At 40.6% G+C, this 17,342-nt stretch overlaps 2 protein-coding genes across 2 annotated transcripts; both read right to left on the bottom strand.

Annotated features, from left to right (window-relative positions):
* Positions 1–63: 63 nt before the first annotated feature.
* Positions 64–5,757, bottom strand: LOC145862406 (uncharacterized). The gene is made up of 2 exons (XM_082966408.1): positions 5,168–5,757; positions 64–2,355 (listed from the first exon to the last, which is right to left on the bottom strand). Exons 1-2 carry the CDS (start codon positions 5,253–5,255, stop codon positions 1,046–1,048), a joined length of 1,398 nt encoding a protein of 465 aa, XP_082822534.1. The 5' UTR covers positions 5,256–5,757; the 3' UTR covers positions 64–1,045.
* Positions 5,758–9,001: 3,244 nt separating this feature from the next.
* Positions 9,002–16,774, bottom strand: LOC106594826 (uncharacterized). Its single transcript, XM_045708684.2, has 2 exons — positions 16,213–16,774; positions 9,002–11,078 (listed from the first exon to the last, which is right to left on the bottom strand). The coding sequence occupies exons 1-2, from the start codon at positions 16,535–16,537 to the stop codon at positions 9,796–9,798; spliced, it is 1,608 nt and encodes a 535-aa protein (XP_045564640.1). The 5' UTR covers positions 16,538–16,774; the 3' UTR covers positions 9,002–9,795.
* Positions 16,775–17,342: the final 568 nt, after the last annotated feature.

The following is a 17,342-nucleotide window of genomic DNA, read 5'->3' as shown; positions in this document are numbered from 1 at the left end:
TATGTATTGTCCATAATTCACTTAATAATTCACATCTGGAGTGATGTTGCTGGAGTGATGTAGGATTGTTACAATTGATTATAGACCAATTTATTATACTGCGTTCATGTGTATAGGCTGCAAGTACAAGTCATTGAAAAAACGACCCAAAAATACACATTTTCAACTACAACTGAACGCGTATTTTCAATTACATTTTGCTAGGTGGGATAGCCCGATGTCAAAACACAGTTTTAACATGTCCAAATCAATAACGAATATGCAGAAACAGTTTGTGATATATTGAAAACCTAAAATGTACTATCTGCCAAAATAATCACATTAATTGTAGTTTTTTAAACAAGCACCTTACAAACTGCACAAGCACCAGAAACGCTGTTGTTTTGACAAGTAGCAATAAATCACTGATATCGATTAGGGGGGAAATCAGGAAACTAACGCAACAACAACAAAAAAACACATGGAAATGGGAGATCTTTGACCTCACTGGTTAGAAACAACCTGCAGAAGACAGTCAGCTACATTTTGGAGTGATACATTTAAATGTAGGGGTCGCTAAACAAAGGAACACAACACTTATTTGTCATAACTCATCGATATCATGCTAAAATCATTTGTACCGAGAGGAGGGAGATGAGGTTGCACGTCCTGTTAAAACGAACAGCTCAAAAACCACACGGAATCTTGGAATAATGTAAACATTATTTTGTAGAAAACAGCTAGCTACATTTTGAAGTGTTGCATTTTGATTCCAGTGGGTCACCAACGTGGTAAGTGTAACACAACTCTTTTTTTTTTTGTGAGTTACTTTTTGTTAAATCACATAAATAATACTCTTTCAATTCAGAGCCTGGATTTTTCCCCCGGAGGCTAATATCCATATCATGTTGAAATCAATAGAACAGGGAAGACGTTTAGAGTTCTCCACTGTGACATCATTAAAATACTTCTACTACAATGTTAAAACATTCTACATTCTGACATCATTAAAATACTCCTACTACAATGTTATAACATTCTACATTCTGACATTATTTCACTGATATCATGAAACAACTCCTTCATGTATTTTCTGATGTTTAGTCAGAGATCTTTTATCAGAGTATCTCTTCCAACATTGATTACAGCTAAGAGATGTCTCTCCTGTGTGTGTTCTCTGGTGTGACACCAGACTGTTAAGCAAAGTAAAACTCTTCCCACATTGAGTACAGCTATAAGGATTCTGTCCTGTGTGTCTTCTCTGGTGCAAAGTCAGCTGGCTAGATGTAGTAAAACCCTTCCCACATTGACTACAGCTATAAGGTTTCTCTCCTGTGTGTGTCCGCTTGTGTATATTCAGGCTGTCTGGCCGAGAAAAACTCTTCCCACATTGAGTACAGCTATAAGGTTTCTCTCCAGTGTGTGTTCTCTGGTGTAAAGTCAGCTGGCTAGATGTAGTAAAACTCTTCCCACATTGACTACAGTTATAAGGTTTCTCTCCTGTGTGTGTTCTCTGGTGTGTCATCAGACATCCAGATGTACCAAAACTCTTCCCACATTGATGACAGCTATGAGGTTTCTCTCCTGTGTGTGTTCTCTGGTGTGTCATCAGACATCCAGATGTACCAAAACTCTTCCCACATTGATCACATTTAAAAGCTTTCTCTCCTGTGTGTGTCCGCTGGTGTATCCTTAGATAACTAGATGTAGACAAACTCTTCCCACATTGATCACAGCTATAACGTTTATCTCCTGTGTGTGTCCGCTGGTGTACTATCAGGCTGTTAAGGTGAGTAAAACTCTTCCCACATGTATCACAGCCATAAGATTTCTCTCCTGTGTGTATTCTCTGATGTGATTTCAGGATTTGTAGCCGAATAAAACTCTTCCCACATTGATTACAGCTATAAGGTTTCTCTCCTGTGTGTGTTCTCTGGTGTACAGTTAGATAGCTAGATGTTGAAAAACTCTTCCCACATTGATTACAGCTATACGGTTTCTCTCCTGTATGTCCCCGCTGGTGTACCATCAGGCTGCTTAGCTGAGTAAAACTCTTCCCACATTGATCACAGCGATAAGGTTTCTCTCCAGTGTGTGTTCTCTGGTGTGATTTCAGGGTTTGTAGCCGAATAAAACTCTTCCCACATTGATCACAGCCAAAAGGTTTCTCTCCACTGTGAATTATTTTATGTATTTTAAGGTCTACTGAAGAGTTGAATCTTTTCCCACAGTCAGAACAGCAGTGAGGTTTCTTTCCTGTGAGTCTCTGCTGGTGTTTCTTGAGGAGTTCTGATCTGGAGAGACTCTTCTCTGCCTCTTCAGTATCATGATGTTGTTGAGGCTCCCCAGAGGATTCACGATAGTCCCGTCTCTCTCCTGTGTGAATCACAAAGTCAGAGAGATGGTTAAATGCCCATACAGCAGAAATTCACGGTTTATTTTAGGTAAAAGGTGATGCCCAGAGCATACCCATGAAGTTGTACAACAATTGACGTCTGTTAAATTTGACAATTAAGACAGTCAAGTTAGCAACAATAGTCATATTTTGTCTTGTTTTCAAATTAGTAGTAACTAGAAATAAGTTAAAGTCGTTGAAATACTAACAGGCTGACTACACCGCTCGTGTTGCATGTGCGAGCGTTGCAAAATAAATGTAGAAATCTATATCATTCAATTATTGCGCACACACACTGCTCGCGCGTGCCAACAAGCGTCTCCGTTGCCAAGGGACAAAATAGAAGTCAGTTCTATTTGTGACGCAGATCACGCTGCAAGTCCTGCCTCTCCCATCTCCTCATTGATTTATTGAAGCAGGTACCCACGTGCCATCTCCTCATTGGTTAAACCCACATGGGTGACTGAAAGATGAATGAGGTCAGTGGCAGTAATGCACCTAATTTATGAAAGTTGCCAATTGCAATATAAAGTCAAGAGAAGAAAAGGCCTGGAAGGAGGAGAGATGACTAGAAACGATTCAGTTGACCATTTTATGTGTGGATTAATTGGCGGAGGAGAGGACCTTGTGCATTTCAGGTAAAATAACAACTCAGAGAGATGACTAAACACAAAATAGCAAGGAACAGCAGCCGGTTTGGGTTCCGTGTAAGCAGTGCACCAGACAAAAAAAAGGGTCTCCAATATAGGCCCCTTTCTGTGTTTGATAAAATTGCCACACGAAGACGATGCACACGCAATTTGGTTGTAGAAACTCCTCCCTGCTAATGAGGAAACCGCTAGTTATGGATATAGTATATCTGCCTGGAGCAAAAATGGTGAGCGAAGATTTTCGTTTTTCACAATGTATTCTGAATATTACAGCGCACTATCAGTGCAAGATCAGGAGTGCTACTCAAGGAAACTCACATTAAGCTCTGTGTCTATTCACTAATTCACCACTGTGGGGGAAAACTCAGGGGAGTTCTCATAGGCTGACAGCAAAAATAGCCTCCATTTACAGGTTGCTTATGAGTGCATTTCACACTACTTTTGGATTATAATTGCAAGGCTCGCTTGAATCTCCTGCTTAATATGTTTGTGTTATTGTCGCAAATCAACAGCTTTACACTTAAAAAACACTTCAACCAGTAAAATGCTCTTTGGCTAGCTTTGCCATCTCCCTGACAATGAGGGTTTGTACACGAAGTGTTTAACAAATTAACCCATAACTTCACCAAACAATAACATAGACCTACTGTAGGACCCATAACTTCACCTAACAACAAATATATACCTACTGTAGGTCCCATAACTTCACCTAACAATAACATAGACCTACTGTAGGTCCCATAACTTCACCTAACAATAACATAGACCTACTGTAGGTCCCATAACTTCACCTAACAATAACATAGACCTACTGTAGGTCCCATAACTTCACCTAACAACAACATAGACCTACTGTAGGACCCATAACTTCACCTAACAACAACATAGACCTAGGACTATAAATCATTTAATATTTCAGGTGAAACATGGAAACATGTCTTTGTCATGATATTTCATAACCTGATCACCAGATAATTTTGTGAATAATCCCACTAGACTACTCTGTAATGTGTTGTCATTCTAAATGTCCTGAATAAAGGAAAATAGCTCCGTGTGTTGTACAATAGCACATCAAGGAACAGTTCTCTACACATTATGAGCAAAGTATCTCTGTGTCCAAACAGACTAACGAGAGCCTATTGTAAATCAAGCAGACAATAACACAATATAAACACCAATTTGTTAGGGATGTTGGATCCAACATGGAGCACGGCATAACTGTCTTTACCAGAGTAATGAATGAAGAAGCACTTTGGTTGTTGTTGCATGTCGTGATGTTTGTCATGTGACTGTCATTCGAAAATCCATTTCCTGGATCAGCTCATGATAGTTGAACATGTGACCGTAACTAAACAGCTACAGTATTAAGTATTATGTGTAATTATTGAAGAACCACGTTAATGACAGTATCCATTTGGGTGTTGTCAATAAAGTTAAGGTGACTCTCGGTTTGAACCATTGGATTTTGCAAACTCTGAAATGATTTAGGATTTCTGTGCCCATGAAAACTGTTTCCCCAACGTAACATAAGGAGACACTAAATGTTACGTAGGTAGAGTGCATTTCAGAGATCTGAATACAAACAAACTGTACTAACAGGACAATAACCTAAACCACAAGGCCAAATCTACACTGGAAGAGCTTACCAAGATGACATTGAATGTTCCTGAGTGGCCTAGTTACAGTTTGGACTTAAATCGTCTTTAAAATCTATGGCAAGATTTGAAAATGGCTTTCTAGCAATGATCAACAACCAACTTGACAGAACAGGAAGGATTTTAAATAGAATAATGAATATTCACATGAAGATCAGTCGCCTATTGGATGACATCACGACTTCCCATCAAGCCAACTCCTTGAAGGCCTTACTATGACATCACTCACTCCTTCTAGTTTGCAGTTGTCTAAAAAAAAAACTATTTTGCTCAAAACATTTATTTGTTTCCCTTTAGTGTGTTTATACTTTACTATATTTATATCACTTTTAAACAGGAAAAGTAATTTAAAAAAAATCACTACAGGACGTCATGAACAATTCCAACAGTACAAAAACATATTCAAGTGTAGAATGCCGTCTTAAAAATCAAACATTTGTTCAACAACTGCAGAGATCAATGCCCCTGTTTTATAAGATAGTACTCACTGTATTTACTGGTGTTACTCAGTTCTCCAGACTTCTCTTCTTCGTCCTCCTCTAATGTGACAGTGATCTCCCCCTCTTCATCCTTCATTCCAAAAACGTCTTCATCTTCTTTCACTTCATTCTCCACTCCAAAAACAGCATCTTTCCCTTTTTCTTTCACAGTAACATCCTCCTCCTCTTTCACTCTGAAGGTGTCTTCTCTGTAACGTCTTTCTCTTCTTCTTTCACGGTAACAGCCTCACCCTCTACTTGTTTTTGTATTGTAACAGCCTTCTCTTCCTCCTCCTCTTTCACGAGATCCTCTTTCTCCGTCCAGCAGACCTCCTGTTCTTTAGCAGCTGAAGGAGAGTAGCTTAGTGAACTCATGGTCGGGGATAATAGCTAGTTAGCATTAGCGACTAGACTAGTGCTAACTTAACCAGCCAGCTAGCTGACTTACAACGTAAATATTAAATTAAATGGGGTAGCTAGTTGTTTACACATAAGTATGTTTAAATCGTAGTGGCAAATAAACCACGAAATTGTCTGAACAACTTGAATGTTCCGACTTTGTCGGCTAGCGAGCTACCGAGGTGGCTGCAGTTGTTGAAGAAGCGTTCCGTCCACTAGATTATACGTCACACTAGAAACATCGCCTGAAAGACACATATCGCCATCTGCTGTCTGGGGGGAGGAAACGCAGTTGAGGAGGGAAAACGTATTTTTTTTTCCTTCATTGAATTATAATATTATAAAGCAGTTTAGGAAAACGTTTTTTTCTCTCCATTAAATATGAATATTATATCAACACGTACAAAGAGCAACAAGTGTTGTTTGATTAGTTCAGATTTTTTTTAATGAGAGTTTAAAACAAACTACATCTACTCCACATCTGTATTCCTGATTCAGTCAAATATCTAGATATCAAAATAAGCACCTAGTTATTGATACCCTTGATAAAGATGAGCAAAAATGACTATATAAAATAAATAAATAAACTTTACCCACTACCAGGATATTTTAGCCCAAAACCTGGTTACCTCTCTGCTAGGAGGCTGAAACTTGGCCATAAGTGGATCTTCCAGCAAGACACATCAACATCAACAAATAAATGGTTAATTGGGCACAAAATCAACATTTTCAATGGCCATCTCAGTCTTCGGACTTGAACTCCATTGAAAACCTGTGGTTTGAACTGAACAGGGCAGCCTTTTGATAAACTCCAAGCAGGCTGTCATGTGCCTTTTACTGAGGAGTGGCCTCTGTCTGGCCACTCTACCATAACGGCCTGATTGGTGGAGTGCTGCAGAGAGGGTTGTCCTTCTGGAAGGTTCTCCCATCCTCACAGAGGAACTCTGGAACTCTGTCAGAGTGAACATTGGGTTCTTGGTCACCTCCCTGACCAAGGTCCTTCTCTCCCGATTGCTCAGTTTGGCTGGGCGGCCAGCTCTAGGAAGAGTCTTGGTGGAGAGCACTGGTTGGACTTTTATCCTCTCATGCTCCTTCAGGCTCCTTAACCAGGTAAAACTCTTTCCACACTGGGAACATTGGAAAGGCTTTTCTCCTGTGTGTATTCTCTCATGAGCTTTTAGGTCCCCTACTCGTGAAAATCAGTTTTTACACTGGGAGCAGTGGTAAGGCTTTTCTCCTGTGTGTGTTCACTCATGCTCATTCAGGCTTCCCAACTGAATAAAACTCATTCCACAGTGGGAACAGTGATAAGTCTGATCCCTCTCCTACCAAAGACAGAGTATTTAGTTAAATACGAAAAAGAGAACTGAATTAAACCTCCATAAAATAAAACTTTCTTCCTGCGAGGCTAGATTCCTCAAAAACCTGAATACTGGGAAAGCCCTTCATGTTAGAGGGTGTTTCTACAGTACTATACTGGGGAAGCCGTTCATGTTGGAGGGTGTTTCTACAGTACTATACTGGGGAAGCCCTTCGTGTTGGAGGGTGTTTCTACAGTACTATACTGGGGAAGCCCTTCGTGTTGGAGGGTGTTTCTACAGTACTATACTGGGGAAGCCGTTCGTGTTGGAGGGTGTTTCTACAGTACTATACTGGGGAAGCCGTTCATGTTGGAGGGTGTTTCTACAGTACTATACTGGGGAAGCCCTTCGTGTTGGAGGGTGTTTCTACAGTACTATACTGGGGAAGCCCTTCGTGTTGGAGGGTGTTTCTACAGTACTATACTGGGGAAGCCGTTCGTGTTGGAGGGTGTTTCTACAGTACTATACTGGGGAAGCCCTTTGTGTTGGAGGGTGTTTCTACAGTACTATACTGGGGAAGCCGTTCGTGTTGGAGGGTGTTTCTACAGTACTATACTGGGGAAGCCGTTCGTGTTGGAGGGTGTTTCTACAGTACTATACTGGGGAAGCCCTTTGTGTTGGAGGGTGTTTCTACAGTACATACTGGGGAAGCCCTTTGTGTTGGAGGGTGTTTCTACAGTACTATACTGGGGAAGCCCTTTGTGTTGTTTAAACCTTCTTAAAACAATTCCATATAGTTTAGAAGAACCTCCCCCTCGGACAGGGCTTAGACTGTAAATCTATCATTTGATCTTATGATCGTGGGACAAGGACATCCAAGCCGGCCAAACCCTCCCCTATCACGGATGACGCTGGGCCAATTGTGTGCTGCCTCATTGGTGCGATGCATTGCTGCGCCACTCGGGAGGCTGTTGATACCTAGCACTACCTATTATGCTTGCTAGCACCACACGAGAGCGAAGCTAGCGTGGTTATCCACATGTTTTACCAATAGTATAAACGCCCCGTTACCTGCAAGCTCTTCCTCAACAACAATGCAGTATTCAATATCAAAAGTAAAGAAATGTTTTAAAATGCAGGGACCCAAGACTAAAGATTCTATTTTAACAAACCAAACATAAATCTTAGCAAACCCGCATGTTGCAGTTGAGTTGTGGGTGTCAGAAATAATGTAGCTATTTTTACAGCAGGAATTCTGATAAGTTGTAGCTGAGGCGAGGGCTTGACCACTCACTGGCCAATGAATACATGTTCCCAACCTTTTCATGTGGTTGCATCAAGTTGTGTATTTACGGTGTTTGATGTTGTGTTGTCATAACCTCCGGGAGGAGAGCATGGATGTTTATCCTGGGAGATTCCATGCCAGCGGAGCCCGGAAATATTTGTCAGAACAATCCTAGATATCAAAAATATTTTCAGGCTAGGCTGGTGTGTGCGTAATGTGTGGATAGTCAAGAAGCTCCCGACGAACAGTTATTGTGCTGACGTTGCTTCCAGAGGCAGTTTGGAACTCGGTAGTGAGTGTTGCAACTGAGGACAGCCGATTTTTACGTGCTACGCGCTTCAGCACTCAGCGGTCCCGTTCTGTGAGCTTGTGTGGGATACCACTTTGCAGCTGAGCCATTGTTGCTCCTAGACGTTTCCACTTCACAATAACAGCACTTACAGTTGACCGGGGCAGCTCAAGCAGGGCAGAAAATTGACAAACTGACTTGTTCTAAATGTGCCATCCTATGACAGTGCCACGTTGAAAGCCACTGAGCTCTTCAGTAAGGCCATTCTACTGCCAATGTTTGTCTATGGAGATTGCACGGATGTGTGCTCGATGTTATACACCTGTCAGCAATGGGTGTGGCTGAATTAGCCGAATGTAAACTTAAGTTAACAAAAAATGTATTGGTTCTGCAATGTTGAAAATCCTATAAGGTGTGGAGACCATCAATTTCAACTTAATTTAGAAGAAATAGGTCATTATTTAAGAAAAGTGCAAGTGTGCCAATATGTTTATCTGCAACTGTATCCAATCAAATTGATTTAGCAATGTCCAAATCATATATCAAATCAAATTCAAGAGGTTTCAATGCTGGTTTCAAGGCTATCATATCAAATTTTATTTGTCACATGCGCCAAATACAACAGGTGTAGACCTTACAGTGAAATACTTACAAGCCCCTAACCAACAATGCAGTATATTAAAAAAATATATACAAATAAGAAATAAAAGTAACAAATAATTAAAGAGGAGCAGTAAAATATTAAGACTAGCATCTTGTCCAGGGGAAGTACTGTACATCAAGCTGCCTCACACTACAGAAACAGGAGATTCCTATTACCATACAGGACTCTAGTCTATAGAGTAGAGTCCTGTCCAGGGAAAGTGGGCTCCTGTTACTATACTGTGGCACTCTATAGACTAGTCCTGTCCAGGGGAAGTGGGCTCCTGTTACTATACTGTGGCACTCTATAGACTAGTCCTGTCCAGGGGAAGTGGGCTCCTGTTACTATACTGTGGCACTCTATAGACTAGTCCTGTCCAGGGGAAGTAGGCCCCTGTTACTATACTGTGGTACTCTATAGACTAGAGTCCTGTCCAGGGGAAGTAGGCTCCTGTTATTATGAGCTGTTCTGGCTCAGACAATCCAAGGCTCCTGCAAGGCTACTTACTTACTATCGTGGAAAATTACAAACTTTGTTATGCACCTGCTCTGTATGAGCCTGAAACCTGTACACTTTTATCCAAAATATCAATGTACATCACTTTTTAAACTCTCATTTTAGACATGAAACAAACATTTATTTTAAGTAAACCTATTTTGTTGAAGACTTCATATAAACAATATGATTTAATGTGGTGTAAACAAAAACACAAATTCTCAGTCAAAAACATAAGTCAGAACACAGCCTCTCTATTCTCTCATGTGATTTCAGGTCCTCTGACTGGGAAAATGTCTTTCCACAATGAGAGCAGTGGTATGTCTTCTCCTCCTGTGTATGTATTCTCTCATGCTTATTCAGATGCCTTAACCTGTTAAATGTTTTTCCACACAGGGAGCAGTGGTAGGTCTTATCCCCTCCTGTGTGTGTCCTCTCATGCCTTGTCAGTCCGCCTAACTTTGTAAAACGCTTTCCACACAGGGAGCATTGGTAAGGCTTTTCTTGCGGATGTGTCCTCTCATGCTGTTTCAGGTTCACTAAACCCCTAAAATTCTTTCCACACTGGGAACATTGATAAGGCTTCTCTCCTGTGTGTATTCTCTCATGAGTTTTCATATTTACTAACCAGGAAAAAGTCATTCCACAGTGGGAGCAGTGGTAAGGCTTCTCTCCTGTATGTATTCTTCCATGTAATTTCATGGACTTTAACTGGGTAAATCTCTTTCCACACATGGTGCATTGGTAAGGCTTTTCTCCTGTGTGTGTCCTCTCATGCATTTTCAAGGTACCTAACCATCTAAAACTCTTTCCACACTGGGAACAGTGATAAGGCTTCTCTCCTGTGTGTATTCTCTTATGCTGTTTCAGGCTCACTAAACCTCTAAAACTCTTTCCACACTGAGAGCATTTGTAAGGCTTCTCTCCTGTGTGTGTCCTCTTATGCCGATTTAGGTTCCCTAACTGGGTAAAACTCTTTCCACAGTGGGAACATTGGAAAGGATTTTCTCCAGTGTGTATTCTCTCATGTGTTTTCAGGCTCCCTAACCAGGTAAAAGTCATTCCACATTTGGAGCAGTGGTAAGGCTTCTCTCCAGAGTGTATTCTGTTATGTATTAATAGGTACCCTAATTCGTTAAAACTCTTTCCACACTGGGAGCATTGGAAAGGTTTTTCTCCTGTGTGTGTCCTCTCATGCCTATTCAGGTGATATAACCAAAGAAAACCTTTTCCACACTGGGAACATTGGAAAGTCTTTTTTCCTGTGTGTGTCCTCTCATGTTTCTTCAGGCTCCCTAACTTGGTAAAACTCTTTCCACAGTGGGAGCAGTGATGTCCTTCTGTTGCTTTGGGCGTGTCTGGTTCTGATTCCCCTGAAGGACTCTTCCCTGGGTCTGATTCCCCTGAAGGACTCTTCCCTGGGTCTGATTCCCCTGAAGGACTCTTCCCTGGGTCTGATTCCCCTGAAGGACTCTTCCTGCTGTCAGAGGGTGAGTCTGGTCTCTCTCCTGTCAAATACAAACAGAGTATCTAGTTACTTAGTTGTCTACTGTGCTGTACTGTGTGGCCAAACTTGTGAAACATATAAGTCTATGATTGGTTCAGATTTGGTCTTTGGTGTTTGGGGGAGTTCATTAACCTCTCTTGGGTAGGGGGCAGTATTTTCACGTCCGGTTTAAAAACTGTACCCGATTTAATCTGGTTATTACTCCTGCCCAGAAACTAGAATATGCATATAATTGTTTGATTTGGATAGAAAAGACCCTAAAGTTTCTAAAACTGTTTGAATTGTGTCTGTGAGTATAACAGAACTCATATGGCAGGCCAAAACCTGAGAAGATTCTATACAGGAAGTGCCCTCTCTGACTATTTCTTGGCCTTCTATAGCCTCTTTATCAAAAACAGAGGATCTCTGCTGTAACGTGACATTTTCTAAGGCTCCCATAGGCTCTCAGAAGGCGCCAGAACGGGGAATGATGACTCTGCAGTCCCTGGCTGAAAAACAGTAGAGGTTTTGGATAGTGGTTGATCTGAGAACAATGACACGGGTGTGCACGTGAAGAGTCCATTTTCTTCTTTCAGTCTTTGAACGAAAACAACATCTCCCGGTCAGAATATTATCGCTATTTTACGAGAAAAATCGCATAAAAATTGATTTTAAACAGCGTTTGACATGCTTCGAAGTACGGTAATGGAATATTTTGAAATTGTTTGTCACGACATGCGTCCGTGCGTCACCGTTCGGATAGGGACCTGAACGCACGGACAAAACAGAGGATATTTGAACATAACTATGGATTATTTTGAACCAAAACAACATTTGTGGTTGAAGTAGAAGTCCTGGGAGTGCATTCTGACGAAGAACAGCAAAGGTAATCCAATTTTTCAAATATGAATTCTGAGTTTAGTGAACACCAAACTTGGTGGGTGTCAAATTAGCTAGCCCGTGATGGCGAGATATCTACTCAGAATATTGCAAAATGTGCTTTTGCCGAAAAGCTATTTTAAAATCTGACACCGCGATTGCATAAAGGAGTTCTGTATCTATAATTCTTAAAATAATTATGTTTTTTTGTGAACATTTATCCTGAGTAATTTAGTAAATTCACCGGAAGTTTTCGGTATGTTTGCTAGTTCTGAACGTCACATGCTAATGTAAAAAGCTGGTTTTTGATATAAATATGAACTTGATTGAACAAAACATGCATGTATTGTATAACATAATGTCCTAGGAGTGATCATCTGATGAAGATCATCAAAGGTTAGTGCTGCATTTAGCTGTGGTTTTGGTTTTTGTGACATTATATGCTAGCTTGAAAAATGGGTGTTTGATTATTTCTGGCAGGGTACTCTCCTGACATAATCGAATGTTTTGCTTTCGTTGTAAAGCCTTTTTGAAATCGGACAATGTGGTTAGATTAACGAGAGTCTTGTCTTTAAAATGGTGTAAAATAGTCATATGTTTGAGAAATTGAAGTTATAGCATTTTTAAGGTTTTTGAATTTTGCGCCACTCGATTCCACTGGCTGTTGACTAGGTGGGACGATTTCGTCCCACATACCCGAGAGAGGTTAAAATAATAGCCAGTGTGAAAAACAGTGGTCACCAAGGCATTCCTAGTCAATCATCAAACATTTATGTAAAAACCCAATGTGTTTTCTGTTTGTTCCAGCAGTATTCTTAAAGTGTATGTGAATTTAGCAGTAAACATATATTTTCAAATATTAGTTTGACCCGGCCTACAAGACCCAGTTCCATCACCGCCCTCTCCTGAGACTGAAAGCCCAGAGACTTGCACTTTGCCCGGGTGTGCGGTTTTGTCTGGGGGCTAAAATAAACATTCAAGGCCATCAAGCTACTATGCTCGGAGATAGTTTTCATTTCAACTGAGGTTTCTGATACTTTCAAAGCAGACTGAACTAATCTGTGAAACGAGACTGTGCCTGTTGATGATTGAAGCACTTTACACCTGACTACCTCTCTGGAGGCTGACGTGAATCACTGCTGATCTGATAAAGGTGCAGGAGAGCTGTGTGAGCTTAGAGGGATTTTTTACCTCAATATCCTGAGACCGATATTACATTTTTGGCCAATACCAATATCCAATATTTTCCTTGCCCCAAAAAACGATACCGATAACAAATTTTAGCGGCCGTTTAAGCATTCTAGTACAGTTAAATAATTAACACACACACGGATGCAGCGGTCTAAGCCACTGCATCTCAGTGCAAGAGGCGTCACTACAATCCCTGGTTCGAATCCAGGCTGTATCCAGGCTGTATGATAGGGAGTCCCACAGTAGTTGTCTGTTATTGGTGTAGAGTGGACAACAAAGGAGAGGGATCCAACATGTGGATAGGAAGATACAAATTAATATTATTACTGGAAAATATTCATTTAAAATCCAGGAATTTTTAAACTTTAGCTCTCTAGGTCATGCCAGTAGGCTACAGTAGGTTGTATCTCTCCAGGTCACGCCAGTAGGCTACAGTAGTTTGTATCCAAGTGGTTTTATCTCTCTAGTAGAAGTCGACCGATTATGATTTTTCGACGCCGATGCCGATTATTGGAGGACCAAAAAAGCCGATACCGATTAATCGGCCAATTTTTATGTCTTTTTTTTTGTAATAATGACAATTACAACAATACTGAATGAACACTTATTTTAACTTAATATAATAAATCAATTTAGCCTCAAATAAATAATGAAACATGTTCAATTTGGTTTAAATAATGCAAAAACAAAGTGTTGGAGAAGAAAGTAAAAGTGCAATAGGTGCCATGTAAAAAAGCTAACGTTTAAGTTCCTTGCTCAGAACATGAGAACATATGAAAGCTGGTGGTTCCTTTTAACATGAGTCTTCAATATTCCAAGGTAAGAAGTTTTAGGTTGTAGTTATTATAGGAATTATAGGACTATTTCTCTCTATACCATTTGTATTTCATATACCTATGACTATTGGATGTTCTTATAGGCACTTTAGTATTGCCAGTGTAACAGTATAGCTTCCGTCCCTCTCCTCGCCCCTACCTGGGCTCGAACCAGGAACACATCAACAACAGCCACCCTCGAAGCATCATTACCCATCGCTCCACAAAAGCCGCGGCCCTTGCAGAGCAAGGGGAACAACCACTCCAAGTCTCAGAGCGAGTGACGTCACCGATTGAAATGCTATTAGCGCGCACCCCGCTAACTAGCTATCCATTTCACATCGGTTACACCAGCCTAATCTCGGGAGTTGATAGGCTTGAAGTCATAAACAGTTCAATGCTTGAAGAATTGCGAAGAGCTGCTGGCAAATGCACGAAAGTGCTGTTTGAATGAATGCTTACGAGCCTGCTGCTGCCTACCATCGCTCAGTCAGACTGCTCTATCAAATCATAGACTTAATTATAACATAATAACACACAGAAATACGAGCCTTTGGTCATGAATATGGTTGAATCCGGAAACTATCATTTCGAAAACAAAACGTTTATTATTTCAGTGAAATACGGAACCGTTCCGTATTTTAGAACGGGTGGCATCCCTAAGTCTAAATATTGCTGTTACATTGTACAACCTTCAATGTTATGTCATAATTATGTACAATTCTGGCAAATTAATTACGGTCTTTGTTAGGAATAAATGGACTTCACACATTTCTTAACGAGCCAGGCAGCCCAAACTGCTGCATATACCCTGACTGTTTGCACGGAACGCAAGAGAAGTGACACAATTTCCCTAATTATAAGAAATTCATGTTAGCAGGCAATATTAACTAAATATGCAGGTTTAAAAATATATACTTGTATATTGATTTTAAGGAAGGCATTGATGTTTATGGTTAGGTGCAACGACAGTGCTAAATCAACACCCGTTTGCGAAGTAGGCTGTGATTCGATGAGAAATTAACAGGCACCGCATCGATTATTTGCAATGCAGGACACGCTAGATAAACTAGTAATATCATCAACCATGTGTAGTTAACTAGTGATTGTGAAGATTGATTGTTTTTTATAAGTTTAATGCTAGCTAGCAACTTACCTTGGCTTCTTGCTGCCCTCGCGTAAAAGGTAGTCAGCCTGCCACGCAGCCTCCTCGTGGAGTGCAATGTAAGGCAGGTGGTTAGAGTGTTGGAATAAGAAGGTCAAAATCTGTCGTTCTGCCCCTGAACAAGGCAGTTAACCCACCGTTCCTAGGCCGTAATTGAAAATAAGAATGTGCTCTTAACTGACTTGCCTAGTTAAATAAAAGGTGTAATAAATAAATAAAGAAAACAATCGGCCAAATCGGTGTCCAAAAATACCGATTTCCGATTGTTATGAAAACTTGAAATCGGCCCTAATTAATCAGCCATTCCGATTAATCGGTCGACCTCTACTCTCTAGGTCATGCCAGTAGGCTACAGTAGGTTGTATCTCTCTAGGTCATGCTAGTAGGCTACAGTAGGTTGTATCCAAGTGGTTGTATCTCTCTAGGTCATGCTAGTAGGCTACAGTAGGTTGTATCCTGGTGGAAACAATTATCAACCCAATGTGGAAAGTGTCGAATTTGGTCAACAACAAAATTAATGGCTAATTTCCAACGTGATGTTTAGTTGATCCAACAGAAGTTTCGTAAAGCTGAAGTTATGGGGACACGTGACATACAACTTTGATAAAAACTCTATAGGAGTTGTCTCCAGATCGCTATGCATATTCATGCTAGTAGCTAAGCATCTCTCTCCATTGAATACAGGCGGTTGACGTCAACAGCCCTCACAGAATATAAACAATAGATTACAATAATAAGATGTTTCCACAAATCCAAAGAAAGGATAGGCGGGAGCTAGACAACCCACAGTGCCGCTTTGTGGACAATGTTAGGGCAGAGATACATCTTGTCAGTATATCCATCATCTTTGGTGTAGTAAAACATCACTACATGAAAATCACAACATGCCGTGCCCCCCAGTCTGCGGTCAGCAGATATATATTTGAGAAGGGTCTATGTTAAGTCACTTTTTGGAAACGGGACGGAGAAAACAAGAGGTAGCTTGCTTTCTACGTCGTCTGATTCTAGACATTTAAGTCATCATCCTAGGGCCCTCCATTGAAGAGGTATTGACGAGCCAACTCCGAATATCCAAAGTTAAAAAACGAATTTAAGGCGGTACTTACTGGTGTTACTCAGATCTCCTATCTCCAGCTCTTCATCTTTCAATGTGACAGTAATCTGCCCTTCCTTCTTCACTCCAAAAACTACATCCTCTTCTTTCACAGTAACATCCTGCTCCTCTTTCACTCTGAACGTGTCCTCCTCTTCTTTAACTGAAACGTCTTTCTCTTCTTCTTTCACTGTAACAGCCTCACCCTCTACTTCTTTTTTAACTGTGATATCCTCCTCTTCCTTCTCCTCTTTCACGACAATGTTCAGCCCCAGAGCTTCTTTCTCCGTCCAGCAGACCCCTTCTTTAGCAGGAGGGGAGTAGTTTAGGGAGCTCATGTTCGGGGATGTTAGCTAGCTAGCTATCTTTAGCGACTAGGCTAGTGCTAACTTAACCAGCCAGCTACTATAGCTGACTAATACAAAACAACGTACAATTAAATAGGTTAACAAGTAGATACGACAGATGTGTGTCTAAAACACATCAGCTAATATACACCGAAAGCGTATAAATAGCTTGAATCTTTCGGCTATGTTGGCTAGCAAGCTACCGAGGTGGTTGACTAGCTGTTTTTGAAGAACCGTCCACTAGATTATACGTCACGCTAGCAGCATCGCCTGAAAGACGCACGTCACCGTCTGCTGACTGGAGTGGGAAACGCAGTTGAGGATCATATTTTATTTTCAGACAAATAATATTTTTAAATGGATTTAATTAAATAATACTATTATATTGAGACATACAAAGACCTGAATGTGTTGATTGATTAGTGCAAATAAAAAATGCTTACTACAACACATTTAAGGCAGTTTCATTCAGTCAAACTAAATCTAAATAAGTAGCTAGCTACTGTAGGTCTATACTGCTCCTACATGGTGTGACAATACACACTGTAGATGTATATAATGAACAGACTAGGTCTATACTGCTCCTACATGGTGCAACAATACATCATCTAGATGTACAGTTGAAATCGTTTTTCAACCACTCCACAACTTTCTTGTTAACAAACTATAGTTTTGGCAAGTCAGTTAGGACATCTACTTTGTGTACGACACAAGTCATTTTTCCAACAATTGTTTACAGACAGTGGGTCAGAAGTTTACATACACTAAGTTGACTGTGCCTTTAAACAGCTTGGAA

Source organism: Salmo salar, chromosome 02, assembly GCF_965601325.2.
Source record: "Salmo salar chromosome 02, fSalSal1, whole genome shotgun sequence".
NCBI classification, from domain to species: domain Eukaryota; kingdom Metazoa; phylum Chordata; class Actinopteri; order Salmoniformes; family Salmonidae; genus Salmo; species Salmo salar.
This window is presented reverse-complemented; position numbering and strand designations above follow the sequence as displayed.